Source organism: Podarcis cretensis (genome assembly GCF_951804945.1).
Source record: "Podarcis cretensis genome assembly, chromosome: 2".
Lineage (NCBI taxonomy): Eukaryota > Metazoa > Chordata > Lepidosauria > Squamata > Lacertidae > Podarcis > Podarcis cretensis.
The window spans coordinates 108,526,677-108,538,732 of NC_137171.1; the positions used below are offsets into that span (position 1 = coordinate 108,526,677).

At 49.8% G+C, this 12,056-nt stretch overlaps 1 protein-coding gene across 1 annotated transcript; it reads right to left on the minus strand.

Annotated features, from left to right (window-relative positions):
- Positions 1 to 347: 347 nt before the first annotated feature.
- On the minus strand, positions 348 to 7,958 carry LOC307208611 (uncharacterized protein). Its single transcript, XM_079963396.1, has 2 exons — positions 7,830 to 7,958; positions 348 to 2,022 (listed from the first exon to the last, which is right to left on the minus strand). Exon 2 carries the CDS (start codon positions 2,009 to 2,011, stop codon positions 395 to 397), a length of 1,617 nt encoding a protein of 538 aa, XP_079819522.1. The 5' UTR covers positions 2,012 to 2,022; positions 7,830 to 7,958; the 3' UTR covers positions 348 to 394.
- Positions 7,959 to 12,056: the final 4,098 nt, after the last annotated feature.

Here is a 12,056-nt window from a genome sequence, read left to right on the forward strand (position 1 = left end):
CCGCGTGAACCCAGTCTGTCCATCGCCCGCTGCAGTGATGGGGTCCAGCTGCCGCAACAGGCAGGAGAACTTTTGATGCCGGTGCCAACGGCGGGGAGACCGTGGGTCGGAGCCTAGGCTCCATAGGCACCACGCTGGCATCCAGACTCCAAGTCAGAAAAGCAGCAAGGCGAGAAAGAAATCTTGGCACCGAGTCCGTAACAAAACCCCACACTGGGAATCAACTCTGGGGGGCTGAATCCTCAAGCTCTTCAGATCCAAAGGATGCCCAGGAAAAAGATCGAGCACCCTCCCCCAAAAAAAGTCCGAGTAGAAGAGGCCGGCATGTCCAAAGTGCTGCTCTCCCAGGTGGCGGATGGAAGATGCACCCGTAGCTTCAGGCGCGGCTTAGCTCTCAGGAGTCTGCTCCCGAGTAGATCAGCTGAGTCGGGAAAGGCTCGGCCGGACCGTCCGTTTCCTCGTCGCCCCAGAAATAGGTGACCAGGTTGTCGGAATCCAAGATGGTGGCGGGCATACTGTTCGCTTTGACGGGGTTGAAGGGCACCCCGGGGTGCGCCTTGTGGTGGTGCCTGGCCAGGTGGCTCCGCTGGACGTAGCCCTTGTCGCAGTGGGGGCACATGTAGGGCCTCTCGGCTTGGTGCAGCATCTGGTGCCGGGTCAGCGTGGACTTGACGGCGAAGCTCTTCCCGCAGATCTCGCAGTGGTAGGGCTTCTCCACCATGTGGATCCTCTCGTGGCGGCACAACTTCGACATAGAGCAGAAGCCCTCGCCGCACATGACGCACCGGTACGGCCGCTCCCCCCGGTGCATGCGCAGGTGCCGGTTGAGGCTGCCGCTGTGCGCGAAGGCCTCGCCGCAGTCGGGGCACAGGTAGGGCCTCTCCTCCACCATGGGGGGCATGGGGTAGGGGAAGGGGCCCGGGAACATGTAGGGGAAAGCCTCCTCCCACAGGTCGCCCTTGTAGGGGCCGTCCTCCTCCCGGTGGCTCCGCTGGTGGCGGGTGACGCTGGTGCTGCGAGTGAAGCTCTGCCCGCAGTCGGGGCACTTGTAGGGCTTCTCCCCCGTGTGGGTCATCTGGTGGGTGAGGAGGTTCAGGTTGAGGCTGAAGCTGCGCCCACAGTCGAGGCACGAGTAGGGCTTCTCCCCCGTGTGGGTCCGCCAGTGGCGCGTCAGCGTTGACTTCCGGTTGAACACCCGCCCGCACTCGGTGCACGGGTACGCACGCCCGCCGGGGTAGAACTGCTGCTGGAAGGACGCCTCAAAGGCGTCCCCCAGGCTGTCGATGGACATATCCCAGTCCTCCTTGGGGTAGTTCCCTGAGTACATGGCCGGCTTGAACGGGCTCTCCCACATCGGGTAATCCTCAGCGCCCTGGGAGAGGCTGGCTTCCTCGGGGTCGTCGAAGATGCTGAAGTGCAGCTCCACCTGCTGGTCGGAGGCCTCCTGCGCAGGGGCCTCGCCTTTGGTTTCTCCTTCCGATCGGCCTTCAGCCGGGAGGAACGAAGGCTTCGCTGCCTCCGACGGCGGGCTGAGCTTCCTGCTCCAGGGAACGGGCCCGTCCCACGGGCGCTCGGGGTAGCCGGCCTGCAGGGGCTCGTCCGGCCTGACCTCACTCGCGCAGAGCTTCCCCTCAGAGATGCCCCCTTCCGACTCCTCCAGGATGGTGAAATGAAGCTCCACTTGCTGCTCGGGGCCTTGCAGAGGGTAAGCCTCTGCCCGCCTCTCTCTGGCTCCCCGGTCAGGGTGCGGGAGGACCTCCTGGAGTTCCGGGGATGGGGAGCGCGACTGATCAGAGTAAACAGAGTCATCGTCCAGCTCCGGCTGGCAGGAGTCGGCGGGCTGTAGCTCAGCATCGATCTCGCAGTGCCACAGCTTCCCCTGAGAAATGCCGCCTTCGGATTCTTCCAAGATGGTGAAGTGCAGTTCGACTTGGGGCCCAAAGTCCTCCTCCTCTTCCTCCTCCTCCTCTTCTTCTTCCTCCTGAAGAGTCTTTCCTTTTGGGTCCTTCATTGTTCCATCACCTGCTGGGATAAACAAGGAGAGTCCAGAAGTCACATCATACTCACAACTATACTTGTGAACTATACTTGTGACTATACTTCCTGAAATCAGTGCTTCCCAAACTTGAGTCTCCAGCTGTTTTTGGACTACAACTCCCATCGCCCCTAGCTAGCAAGACCAGTGGTCAGGGATGATGGAAATAGTAGTTTGGGGGGAAAGCCGGAGACCCAAGTTTGGGAAACACTGTTTTAGATGCTCAAGATAATCGGTGCTGTTTTGCTGAAAGACAACCCATTGCTGTGTGGCAGAGGAACCTCCAGATGTGGTCCTGTAGCTTCCAGATGTTACTAGACTGCAGCTCCTGGCATCCCCAACCATTGGCCATGCTGGCTAGGGGCTGATGAGAGTTGCGGAGGCCAACATCTGGGCTGCCACACACTCACCATTCCTGGCTCATGGTGATGGATGTTCATGGCTCAAACACTTTAACCAACGTGCCACCCTAGAGATCAGGGACCATACATGGTTCTCTCTAGATGTTATGACTTTCAGCCCCAGCTAGAATAGCCAATGGTCAAAAAGATTTTTTAAGTATGGAACAACAGCCGCCCGGATGTTACTAGCCCAGAGATTAAAAGAAGAGAAGGTCCCTACCAGAGAGGAATGGCAAACTAAGCTGATGGACTATGCAGAAATGGCCAGACTGACTGGAAAACTCAGAAACCAAGAGGAATTTTTTTATTAAAGAATAGGGGGGAAATATAAGTTATTTAGGAGACTACTGTTAGCAGATGGAAACATACCTGAAGGAGCGTCTCCACCCCCATCGTTCTGCCCAGACACTGAGGTCCAGTGCCGAGGGCCTTCTGGCGGTTCCCTCACTGCAAGAAGCGAAGTTACAGGGAACCAGGCAGAGGGCCTTCTTGGTGATGGCGCCCGCCCTGTGGAACACCCTCCCATCTGATGTCAAAGGAAAAACCCAAGTACCAGACTTTTAGAAGACATCTGAAGGCAGCCCTGTTTAGGGAAGCTTTTAATATCTGAAGGGCTATTTTAATATTTTGTTGGAAGCCGCCCAGAGTGGCTGGGGAAACCTAGCCAGATGGGCGGGATATATATAAAATATTGTTGTTGCTGTTGTTGGCAGGATTTTGATTTCACTTGCAGTCTAACAAATACTATGGACAATACGTATTGATATAAAAGTTAGAGTACGGAAGAATATGCAGTTGTAAATACTCAAAATGGGACCCCATGGAGGGGGTGGGGGGAAGTCGCGAGATTTGGAGGAATCTCTGTATATGGATATATATTTGGAGTTTTAGAACCTTGAATTTGTAAAATCAAATAAAAATGATTTCAAAAAAAGAGAGGAATAGCCAATGATCAGGGATGACGGGAGAAACATCTGGGGGAAACCATATCAGCCGCCCCTGCAATAGATGTTGCCGGACTACAACTCCCATCATTCCCAACCGTTGGCCATGCCGACTGGGGATGATGGGATTTGGAGTCCAACACCTTCCTTGCTATCATCATGTGGCATCTGATTATGGAGGGTGCATGAATGTTGAGAGGCCAGCAAGATGAGCGATAAAGTCTCAATATCTGTGATCTCCCGCAATGTCTGGCCCATGAGAACATCTATAGTAGTAGTAGTAGTAGTAATAGTAATAATAATAATAATAATAATAATAATAATAATAATAATAATTTATTTATTTATTTATACCCCGCCCACCTGGGTGGCTTCCAACAGATTATTAAAATAAAATGGTCTATTAAACATTAAAAGCTTCCTTGAACAGGGTGCCTTCAGATGTCTTCTAAAAGCCTGGGAGTTGTTTTTCTCTTTGACATCTGGTGGGAGGGCGTTGCACAGGGCGGGCGCCACTACCGAGAAGGCCCTCTGCCTGGTTCCCTGTAACTTGGCTTCTTGCAGCGAGGGAATCTAGGTATTTAGAAGACTTTGAGCCTCTAACACAAAGTGGCATGAAACACACACGTGCTAATTTACATTTAAATATGCAGATGTAGACTGATTTTCAGATTGGGGTAGGAAGAGACCCCCCATGGCACTCGCTGTCAGGGCTTAATTTGCCTGATGAAGAGGGCAGGTGGCTGGGGTGTCATTGGAATGGCACTCTGCACATTGTAAGCAAAGACAGAACATAGGAAGCTGTCCTATACAGAGTCAGCCCATTGTTCCATCTAGCTAGCACTGCCTACACTGGCTGGCAGCAGCTGACCAAGGACTCAGGCCAGGCAGACTCCCAAACCTACCTGGGTTCTACCTGGGATTTTTTGCATGCGAGGAAGAGTCACAAGATCAACCCCGGTTTGTGTAGATGCAGATTTGGTTGTGCAATAGACATAGCATGAGTTCAAGAAGTTCCAGAAAAGGAAACCCTGATATTGTGGGGAGCAGTGCAATGGAGATATCAACTAGCATGCATCAGCAGTGTGAAAAGAAAGGAAAGCCTTAAGAAGAGGCTGCAAATGAAGCTGGCAGCGTCATATTGCAGGGAAATGTTTGAAACAGTACGCTTGGCGAAACGAACCCTCAGTCCGATCCTGCAGGGCTCTCCTGTTGGCAGCCAACCTGCATTATGGAGAATAGGGTGAAAAATAGGATACCTCTTTTGGAGTTGGCTGCTGGTGGTGCTGTGGTCTAAACCACAGAGCCTAGGGCTTGCTAATCAGAAGGTTGGTGGTTCGAATCCCTCCCATTGCTTAGTCCATGCTCTTGCAAACCTAGCAGTCTGAAAGCACGTCAAAGTGCAAGTAGATAAATAGGTACCACTCCGGTGGAAGGTAAACGGCGTTTCCGTGGGCTGCTCTGGTTCACCAGAAGCGGCTTAGTCATGCTGGCCACATGACCTGGAAGCTGTACGCCGGCTCCCTCGGCCAATAAAGCGAGATGAGCGCCGCAACTCCAGAGTTGGCCATGACTGGACCTAATGGCCAGGGGTCCCTTTACCTTTACCTTACTCTTGCTGCACCAAGAAACCCCTGTCTCAAATCCTAGAGAACTACTGCCAGTCAGTGTAGGTGATATTATTGATTGATTGATTGATTGATTGATTGACTGATTGATTGGTTTTGATTGAATTTATATACTACCCTATACCCGGAGGTCTCGGGGCAATTCGCAAAAGAGATCACAATATATAAAATAAAAATAAAAACAATAACGCATTAATACCCTCCACCCCAATGGTCTGACATGCTGTAAGGCGAGCTCCTGTATTCCTGCAGCATACAGTGGTGCCTCGCAAGACGAAATTAATTCGTTCCGCGAGTCTCTTCGTCTAGCGGTTTTTTTGTCTTGCGAAGCACAGCTATTAGCGGCTATTAGCGGCTTAGCGGCTTAGCGGCTATTAACAGCTTAGCGGCTTTAAGAAAAAGGAAGAAAACTCGCAAGAACTCGCAAGACGTTTCGTCTTGCGGAATGACTCAAAAGACGGAAAACTCTTTCGTCTAGCGAGTTTTTCGTCTTGCAAGGCACCACTGTAATTCTTGGACTGTGTGGGTCATTGCAAACGTATTTTCTCCCACAGGGACATCTCAGTCTCACAACTCGGAAGGCGTTTTATTTTTGGACGCCACAGGCAAAAGGTAAGTCATGGGACGGACACACCCACAAAGCAAAATCTACATCGCGAATCTTATTCTTTTTGTAAACCGCTTTGTGAGGTTTCATTATGATCAATCGGTCTATCAATTTTGTGAAATAACAATTGAAAAGAAAGCCACACCTTTACCGAGCTATCGCACTCCCAGGTGACCACGCGGGGCAGGCTGTTTCAGCAAGCAATGCTTTCTCGCAGTACTGATACCCAGAATAAATGGAAATACAGAAGGCGAAAGCAGAACTCGCAAGCTTGTGATCCTAACCTACCAACACAATTGCGCAAGTAAAAAGGAAAGCAACAGGAAAAACATGCACACAAACCGTCAATCGTATCCCCCTTTTTTTGTGTGTGTGTGTGGGGGGGGGAAGCAAAGTTCCTGGTCTTGCAAGTGCTCTGCATCTCACACCAACCCCAATTCACACCAAAGCACAAATACCCAATTCGGCATTGAAAAATAACCTTTGATTAAGCAGGTGTTGATCAGGGAGCCTGTTTCAGCCTGCTAATTAACTTTTCTGACGTAATTAGCTTGGCTTTATGCAACTGCGAGGGATTTCAAGGGCGGGGGGGATAATCTAGCCTGGAGGGACTCCTCAAGTTACCCCACCCATGCCAACACCCACCCCATTAATACTCTCCTGTGTCCCACCCCCTCCCTCAGTGCAGGTAGGACTTTGCTCTGCTAAGGTTCTTTGTGCAAATAACAAACAGAATCAAGAGTTGCATTTCTTAAAACAGCCTGCCCTGGATTTTAAGCAATCTCTGGGCCTCATGATTATGCACACATTTGAAAATGTGCACGGCCTGTTGCTTCGCCCTCTTTCGGGCCCCTAAGCCTCCCCACAGAAACCCGAAAGCCAAGGCCAACATTTTTAAAATGAGACTGTGTAACACACCTCCTTGCTCGGCTGAATTAACGCTCAGGCCTCCTGCCTTCAAGAGTGAGGATGCTGACACACCTTAATATTTAACATAATTCCAGGAAAGAAGCCTGGGAACTGTAGTTCTGCAAGGGGTGAACTGCAGTTCTCAGGATTCTTGGGGTTGGAAATGTGCTTTCAATGTATGCATGCCTTAGACCAGGCTTCCTCAAACTCCTGATATTTTGAGACTACAATTCCCATCATCCCTGACCACTGGTCCTGCTAGCTAGGGATCATGGGAGTTGTAGTCGCAAAACATCTGGAGGACCAAGTTTGAGGAAGCCTGCCTTAGACCCATTTGAGGACTCGGTCTGCCACCCCTTCTGGGGTGTCACCTCACCCTACTCTGTGCACCCCACCCAGGAAAAACTTGCATACTGCCTCTGATGGCGGAGGTGGAAAAAGCAATGTTTAATTTTAGCAACAGGTGCCTGTCGGGAGTTTGTATCTTCCCTCTTCCCTCCAGGTCCCCTTTTCCTTTTGTGCCCTGACTTTTCAACTGCAAGACTGCAGGAAGGGGCTTTGCCTTGCGGACTGCACACAAGCTACTGGGGGAGCCTTTTCGGCTGAGGAGCGGGGATCCAAACGCCCTAATTAACAATGCAGATCATACGCAACCTTTGCACCCCAAAGCATGTGAAATCCCACCCTAGGGGGGGAAATGCTTTGAAAGGGGAAGGGGAAAGGGAGGTCCCTCGCTCATCCAGGGACATGTCTCCTAAACACTCCCTTTTCACAGAAGAAGTGATGGGGAACCTCTGGCCCTCCAGATGTTGCGGAATGCCAACCCCCCACTGTTAGCCCTAATCGCCAGGGAGGTCGGATGCTGCGGTAGCCTACAAGAAGGTCCTTATCCCTGTTCCATCCAGTATATTATCCTTCGGATAAGAGACCCAGCCCCTTTTCTCCAGCCAGAAACAGCCTCCCGGGCAGACTTTGAAAACGGCACGATTAAGGAAGCCCGAGAAGCGGAGGGAGGGGAATTTTTTCCTCCAAAAACGAGGCTCCTCTCTTGGGATCCTGAACGACGTGGCTTCTCTAGTGAATCGCACCTCCCTTGGGAACCGCACCCCACACCCCACCGCCTTATTCCTTTTCCCCACCCCGGGGGGGGGGGTCGGACAAATGGCCATCATCCTCATTTCTCCATCCCTCCTCCCGGGGAGCAGGAGGGTGGGGGGCGGATGGGGCGTTTTGTGCTGAATGGCTGCAGAAGGGAGCCTGGGCGGAGCCCTCTGGAGCCGCGCTTTGGCCGGAGGGAGTTCCCACCTCGGTCCGGCGAAGGGGGTTGATTGGGTGGGGGGGGGGGAGAATGCAGGGGAAGGGATCGGGCGTCGCTTCGTCCGAGCAACGGCGGTGGCGGCGGCGGTTGATCCAGTTCCCCGGTGCGAGGCTCGCTCCCGCTGATCCGGATGCAGCGAGAGCCTGATACAGGAAACTCATCCCGAGAAAGGCTGCGCGTAAAAGCGAAAAAAAAAAGACACACAAAGAGGGAGAGAGAGAGAGAGAGACCAGGCTGCTGAGCCTTTTAAATTGGCCAGAGCCCTCTGGTGGCAGCGGAGCAAGAGCTCTGGGGAGAAAGGAAGGAAAGAAGGAAGGAATAAAATCACTCTTCCCGGCAAAAACACACACACACACACACACACACACACACACACACACACACACAAAGACACAAAACCTCACAGCCTTTTTGACTGGGAAGGATTCTTGGAGAATATACGCAGCTTAGGGATGGGTCATGAGAGACAGTGTGGTGCACTGGTTAGAGCAGCGGCTCTCAAAAGGGCTTGGCAGGAGCGGATAGGGAGTGCGGCGGGAATATTCAAAGGCAATAATAATAATAATAATTTATTATTTGTACCCGGCCCATCTGGCTGGGTTTCCCCAGCCACTCTGGGCGGCTTCCAACAAAGATGAAAAGTACACTAAAATGTCACATATTAAAAACTTCCCTGAACAGGGCTGCCTTCAGATGTCTTCTGAATGTCAGGTAGTTGTTTATCGTTTTGACATCTGATGGGAGGGCGTTCCACAGGGCGGGTGCCACTACTGAGAAGGCCCTCTGCCTGGTTCCCTGTAACTTGGCCTCTCGCAGTGAGGGAACCACCAGAAGACCCTCGGTGCTGGACCTCAGTGTCTGGGCAGAACGAAAAACATGCAAACATTGCAGTGTATAGTACAGTATATCTAGGCTTGCCTGTTTAGGGAAGCTTTTAATGTTTAACAAGCCATTGTATTTTAATATTTGTTGGAAGCCGCCCAGAGTGGCTAGGGAAACCCAGCCAGATGGGCGGGGTATAAATAATAAATTATTATTATTATTATTATTATTATTCAGGAAAATTCCTGACACGTCCTGGTGTAAAAACTATGTCAGAGGGTATTTTTGCCAAATCAGATGTATGGCAATGTGATGGGAAAATTGGAAACGGCTCCTAAAGCTTAAAATCACTACTTTTGGCAGGTTGACCCCCAAAAGCGCCACAATTTGGGTTTAAAAAGCTCAACGATTTTGCGGGTGTCAGGAGTTTTGCTTTTTGAAATATAGCAACCCTAGTATAGTATATCAAAATAATTTGTTGGATACACAACCATAAAGAGGGCCCACAGCTCTCTTCAAGAGTGTTAGCTATTTTTCTACAGTTCTCCATGACATATTGTTGTGAACGGAGATTTTCCACTCTTACAAATATGAAAACTCGGGGGGGGGGGGGAGAGAGAAAGGTTTCCTCATGTTGATGAGAATTACGACCCAATATAAATGAGGTTACCTGGCAAAAACAAGCTCACATCTCCCACTGAGTTTGTATACATACTTAAGGTACATATGTATGAGGCTAGTTTATATTTTGGGAATGATTTGTGAACTTAGGTAGCTTCGTTGTTTTATATGTTCTGAATGCCCCGTGATTATATTGTGAAGTAGTTGTGTTCTGTGTTATAAATCAAGCACTGCTAGGACTTGTTTCTTTCTGGTTTTCCAATATATTTCTTACAATAGAATTGTAGAGTTGGAAGGTACCAAAGGGGGGCAGGGGGGGTGTCGGACAAATTTGGTGTGGTGTGAGCAAATGTTTACAGTGGTGCCTCGCAAGACGAAAAGAATCCGTTTCGCGAGTCTCTTCGTCTAGCGGTTTTTTCGTCTTGCGAAGCAAGCCCATTGATGGCTTAGCGGATTAGCGCTATTAGCAGTTTAGCGGCTTTTAGTGGTTTATCGGCTTATCGACTTAGCGGATAAGCGGCTTAGCGGCTTAGAAAAGGGGAGGGGAGGAAAAAAACCCTGCAGGAACTCGCAAGACATTTTCGTCTTGCGAAGCAAGCCCATAGGAAATTCGTTTTGCGAAGCACCTCCAAAATGGAAAACTCTTTCGTCTAGCGAGTTTTCCGTCTTGCGAGGCATTCGTTTTGTGGGGCACCACTGTATTCTGAAAGTGTGGTCCCTGAGGGAAAACTTTGAGAACCACTGGGTTAGCGTCGGACTAGGACCTGGGAGACCCGGGTTCAAATTCCCCGCTCACTGGGTGACATCTGGGCCAGTAGCTTCCTATCAGACTAACCTACCTCACAGGGTGGTTGTGAAGATAAAACCGGGTACACCGCCTTGGAGGAAAGGTGGGCTATAAATGAGGTAAATAAATAAAATATTAACCATGGTGGCTGTTGTAATGTTATAAGAATTTTAAGGTCTTAGATATATAATAAATGATCATAAATGTACCAAGCAAACACATACATAAATATATAAACCACACGTCTGAAGCAGCACAGGAAGACAGTCCTGAAACCATTTTGACTCCCAAGCTGACCAAATGTTTCTATGCAAGGAGGGAGGTGGTGAAAAAAAACTCTTCCTTGTTACAGGAATTTAGTAATCACCATTTCAAAGGAATCGCCAGACTACCAGGAAAGGCAATCAGATAAGGCATTATCAGATAACCTGGCAGACAGGAAAAACAACAACATTCACATTTCTGTTGTAGACCACCTTTTCTGTGATGTTTGTGGGGTGTGGTCTTGGGTTACATCCCTTCTGTGATGTATGTATGATGTATGGAGGGGTGGTCCTGAGCTCCAGGGCAGGGAGTTTAAAATGTCTATATAAGGGCGGGCACACCTTTGTTCTGGGTCCTCCTCCGTCCTCCTGCGTGTGAGGGGAGCACCCTGTTGCAACAGCTTTAATAAAGATCAGGCTTACTTGCTGCTTTGCTTCTCAATATTCTCTGGTTGGCCTCTGTTATTTTCTCCTACCAATAGGGAACCCACGTAAGGACTCTATACGGGCTCTTGGATACCCCATAAGGGAAAAAGGGCAGATTTTGTTTGCAACAGTAACCAGAGGCTCTGTGCCTCTGAATACCAGTTGCAGTGATTCTTGCTAGCGGGCAGTGGCCGCTGCACTGGGGTCCTGCTGGTTGAGGGGCTCCAGGCAGAGGCAGATTCAGGGAAGTAATGACCGGTTTGGCCACACTGGGCGTGGAGCCTGGCTCTTATAGTAATAGGTTCATTGCTCACACAGCCCTTAACCTTTAAGGCAGCCTTTGCCAACATGGCGCCCTCCTGGAGTTTTTGACTACAACTTCTATCTGCCCCAGCCACCACTGGCAAAGGGTTTTTTTGTGGTTCTAACATCCACAGACTTTAGCAGGTCACCAGGAAACAGATTGAATTTTGACGAGCCATTCTGTTTTCCGGCAGCGTACCATTTTTCCTTTCCTTTTCTTTAAATACCTGAAGGAGCGTCTCCACCCCCATCGTTCTACCCAGACGCTGAGGTCCAGCACCGAGGGCCTTCTGGCGGTTCCCTCATTGCGATTCCCTCATTGCGAGAAGCAAAGCTACAGGGAACCAGGCAGAGGGCCTTCTCGGTAGTGGCGACCGCCCTGTGGAACGCCCTCCCACCAGATGTCAAAGAGAACAACAACTACCAGACTTTTAGAAGACATCTGAAGGCAGCCCTGCTTAGGGAAGCTGTTAATGTTTAATAGACTATTGTATTTTAATATTCTGTTGGAAGCCGCCCAGAGTGGCTGGGGAAACCCAGCCAGATGGGTGGGGTATAAATAATAAATTATTATTATTAATATTAATATAAGTTACACTCATTACAGCCACAGTAGTAGTTGACTAAGGCTTGACTTTGCGCTTAAGCATCTGTGCCAGGCTTGTGTGTTCAAAATATTTATTTGTTTACAGTGTTTTAACTACCCTTCATCAAAAAAAGAAAAAACCCAGGGGATTTTATGCATCCCTCCAGTTAAAATGCAAGATAAAACAGTAAAATGCAAACTAAGAAGTCCTGGTATTAAAGAATACAAACCATTAAAAAAAATGCAACAGAAATCCTAATAAAAAAACAAACAGCACCCGTCTGGCTTAAAGAGGGGTGCTTTCAGGCCATGCCTGAAACTCAGTAAGGAAGGAGCCAACTGTGAGTGACAGCTCCATGGCAGGGCTAAGGTCCTCCCTGTGTTACTATCCCTTGAGCTATGTTCA

What these genes read in the sequence shown, in the direction of transcription:
- LOC307208611 (XM_079963396.1), bottom strand. Translation starts at nt 2,011, where the DNA reads ATGAAGGACCCAAAAGGAAAGACTCTTCAGGAGGAAGAAGAAGAGGAG.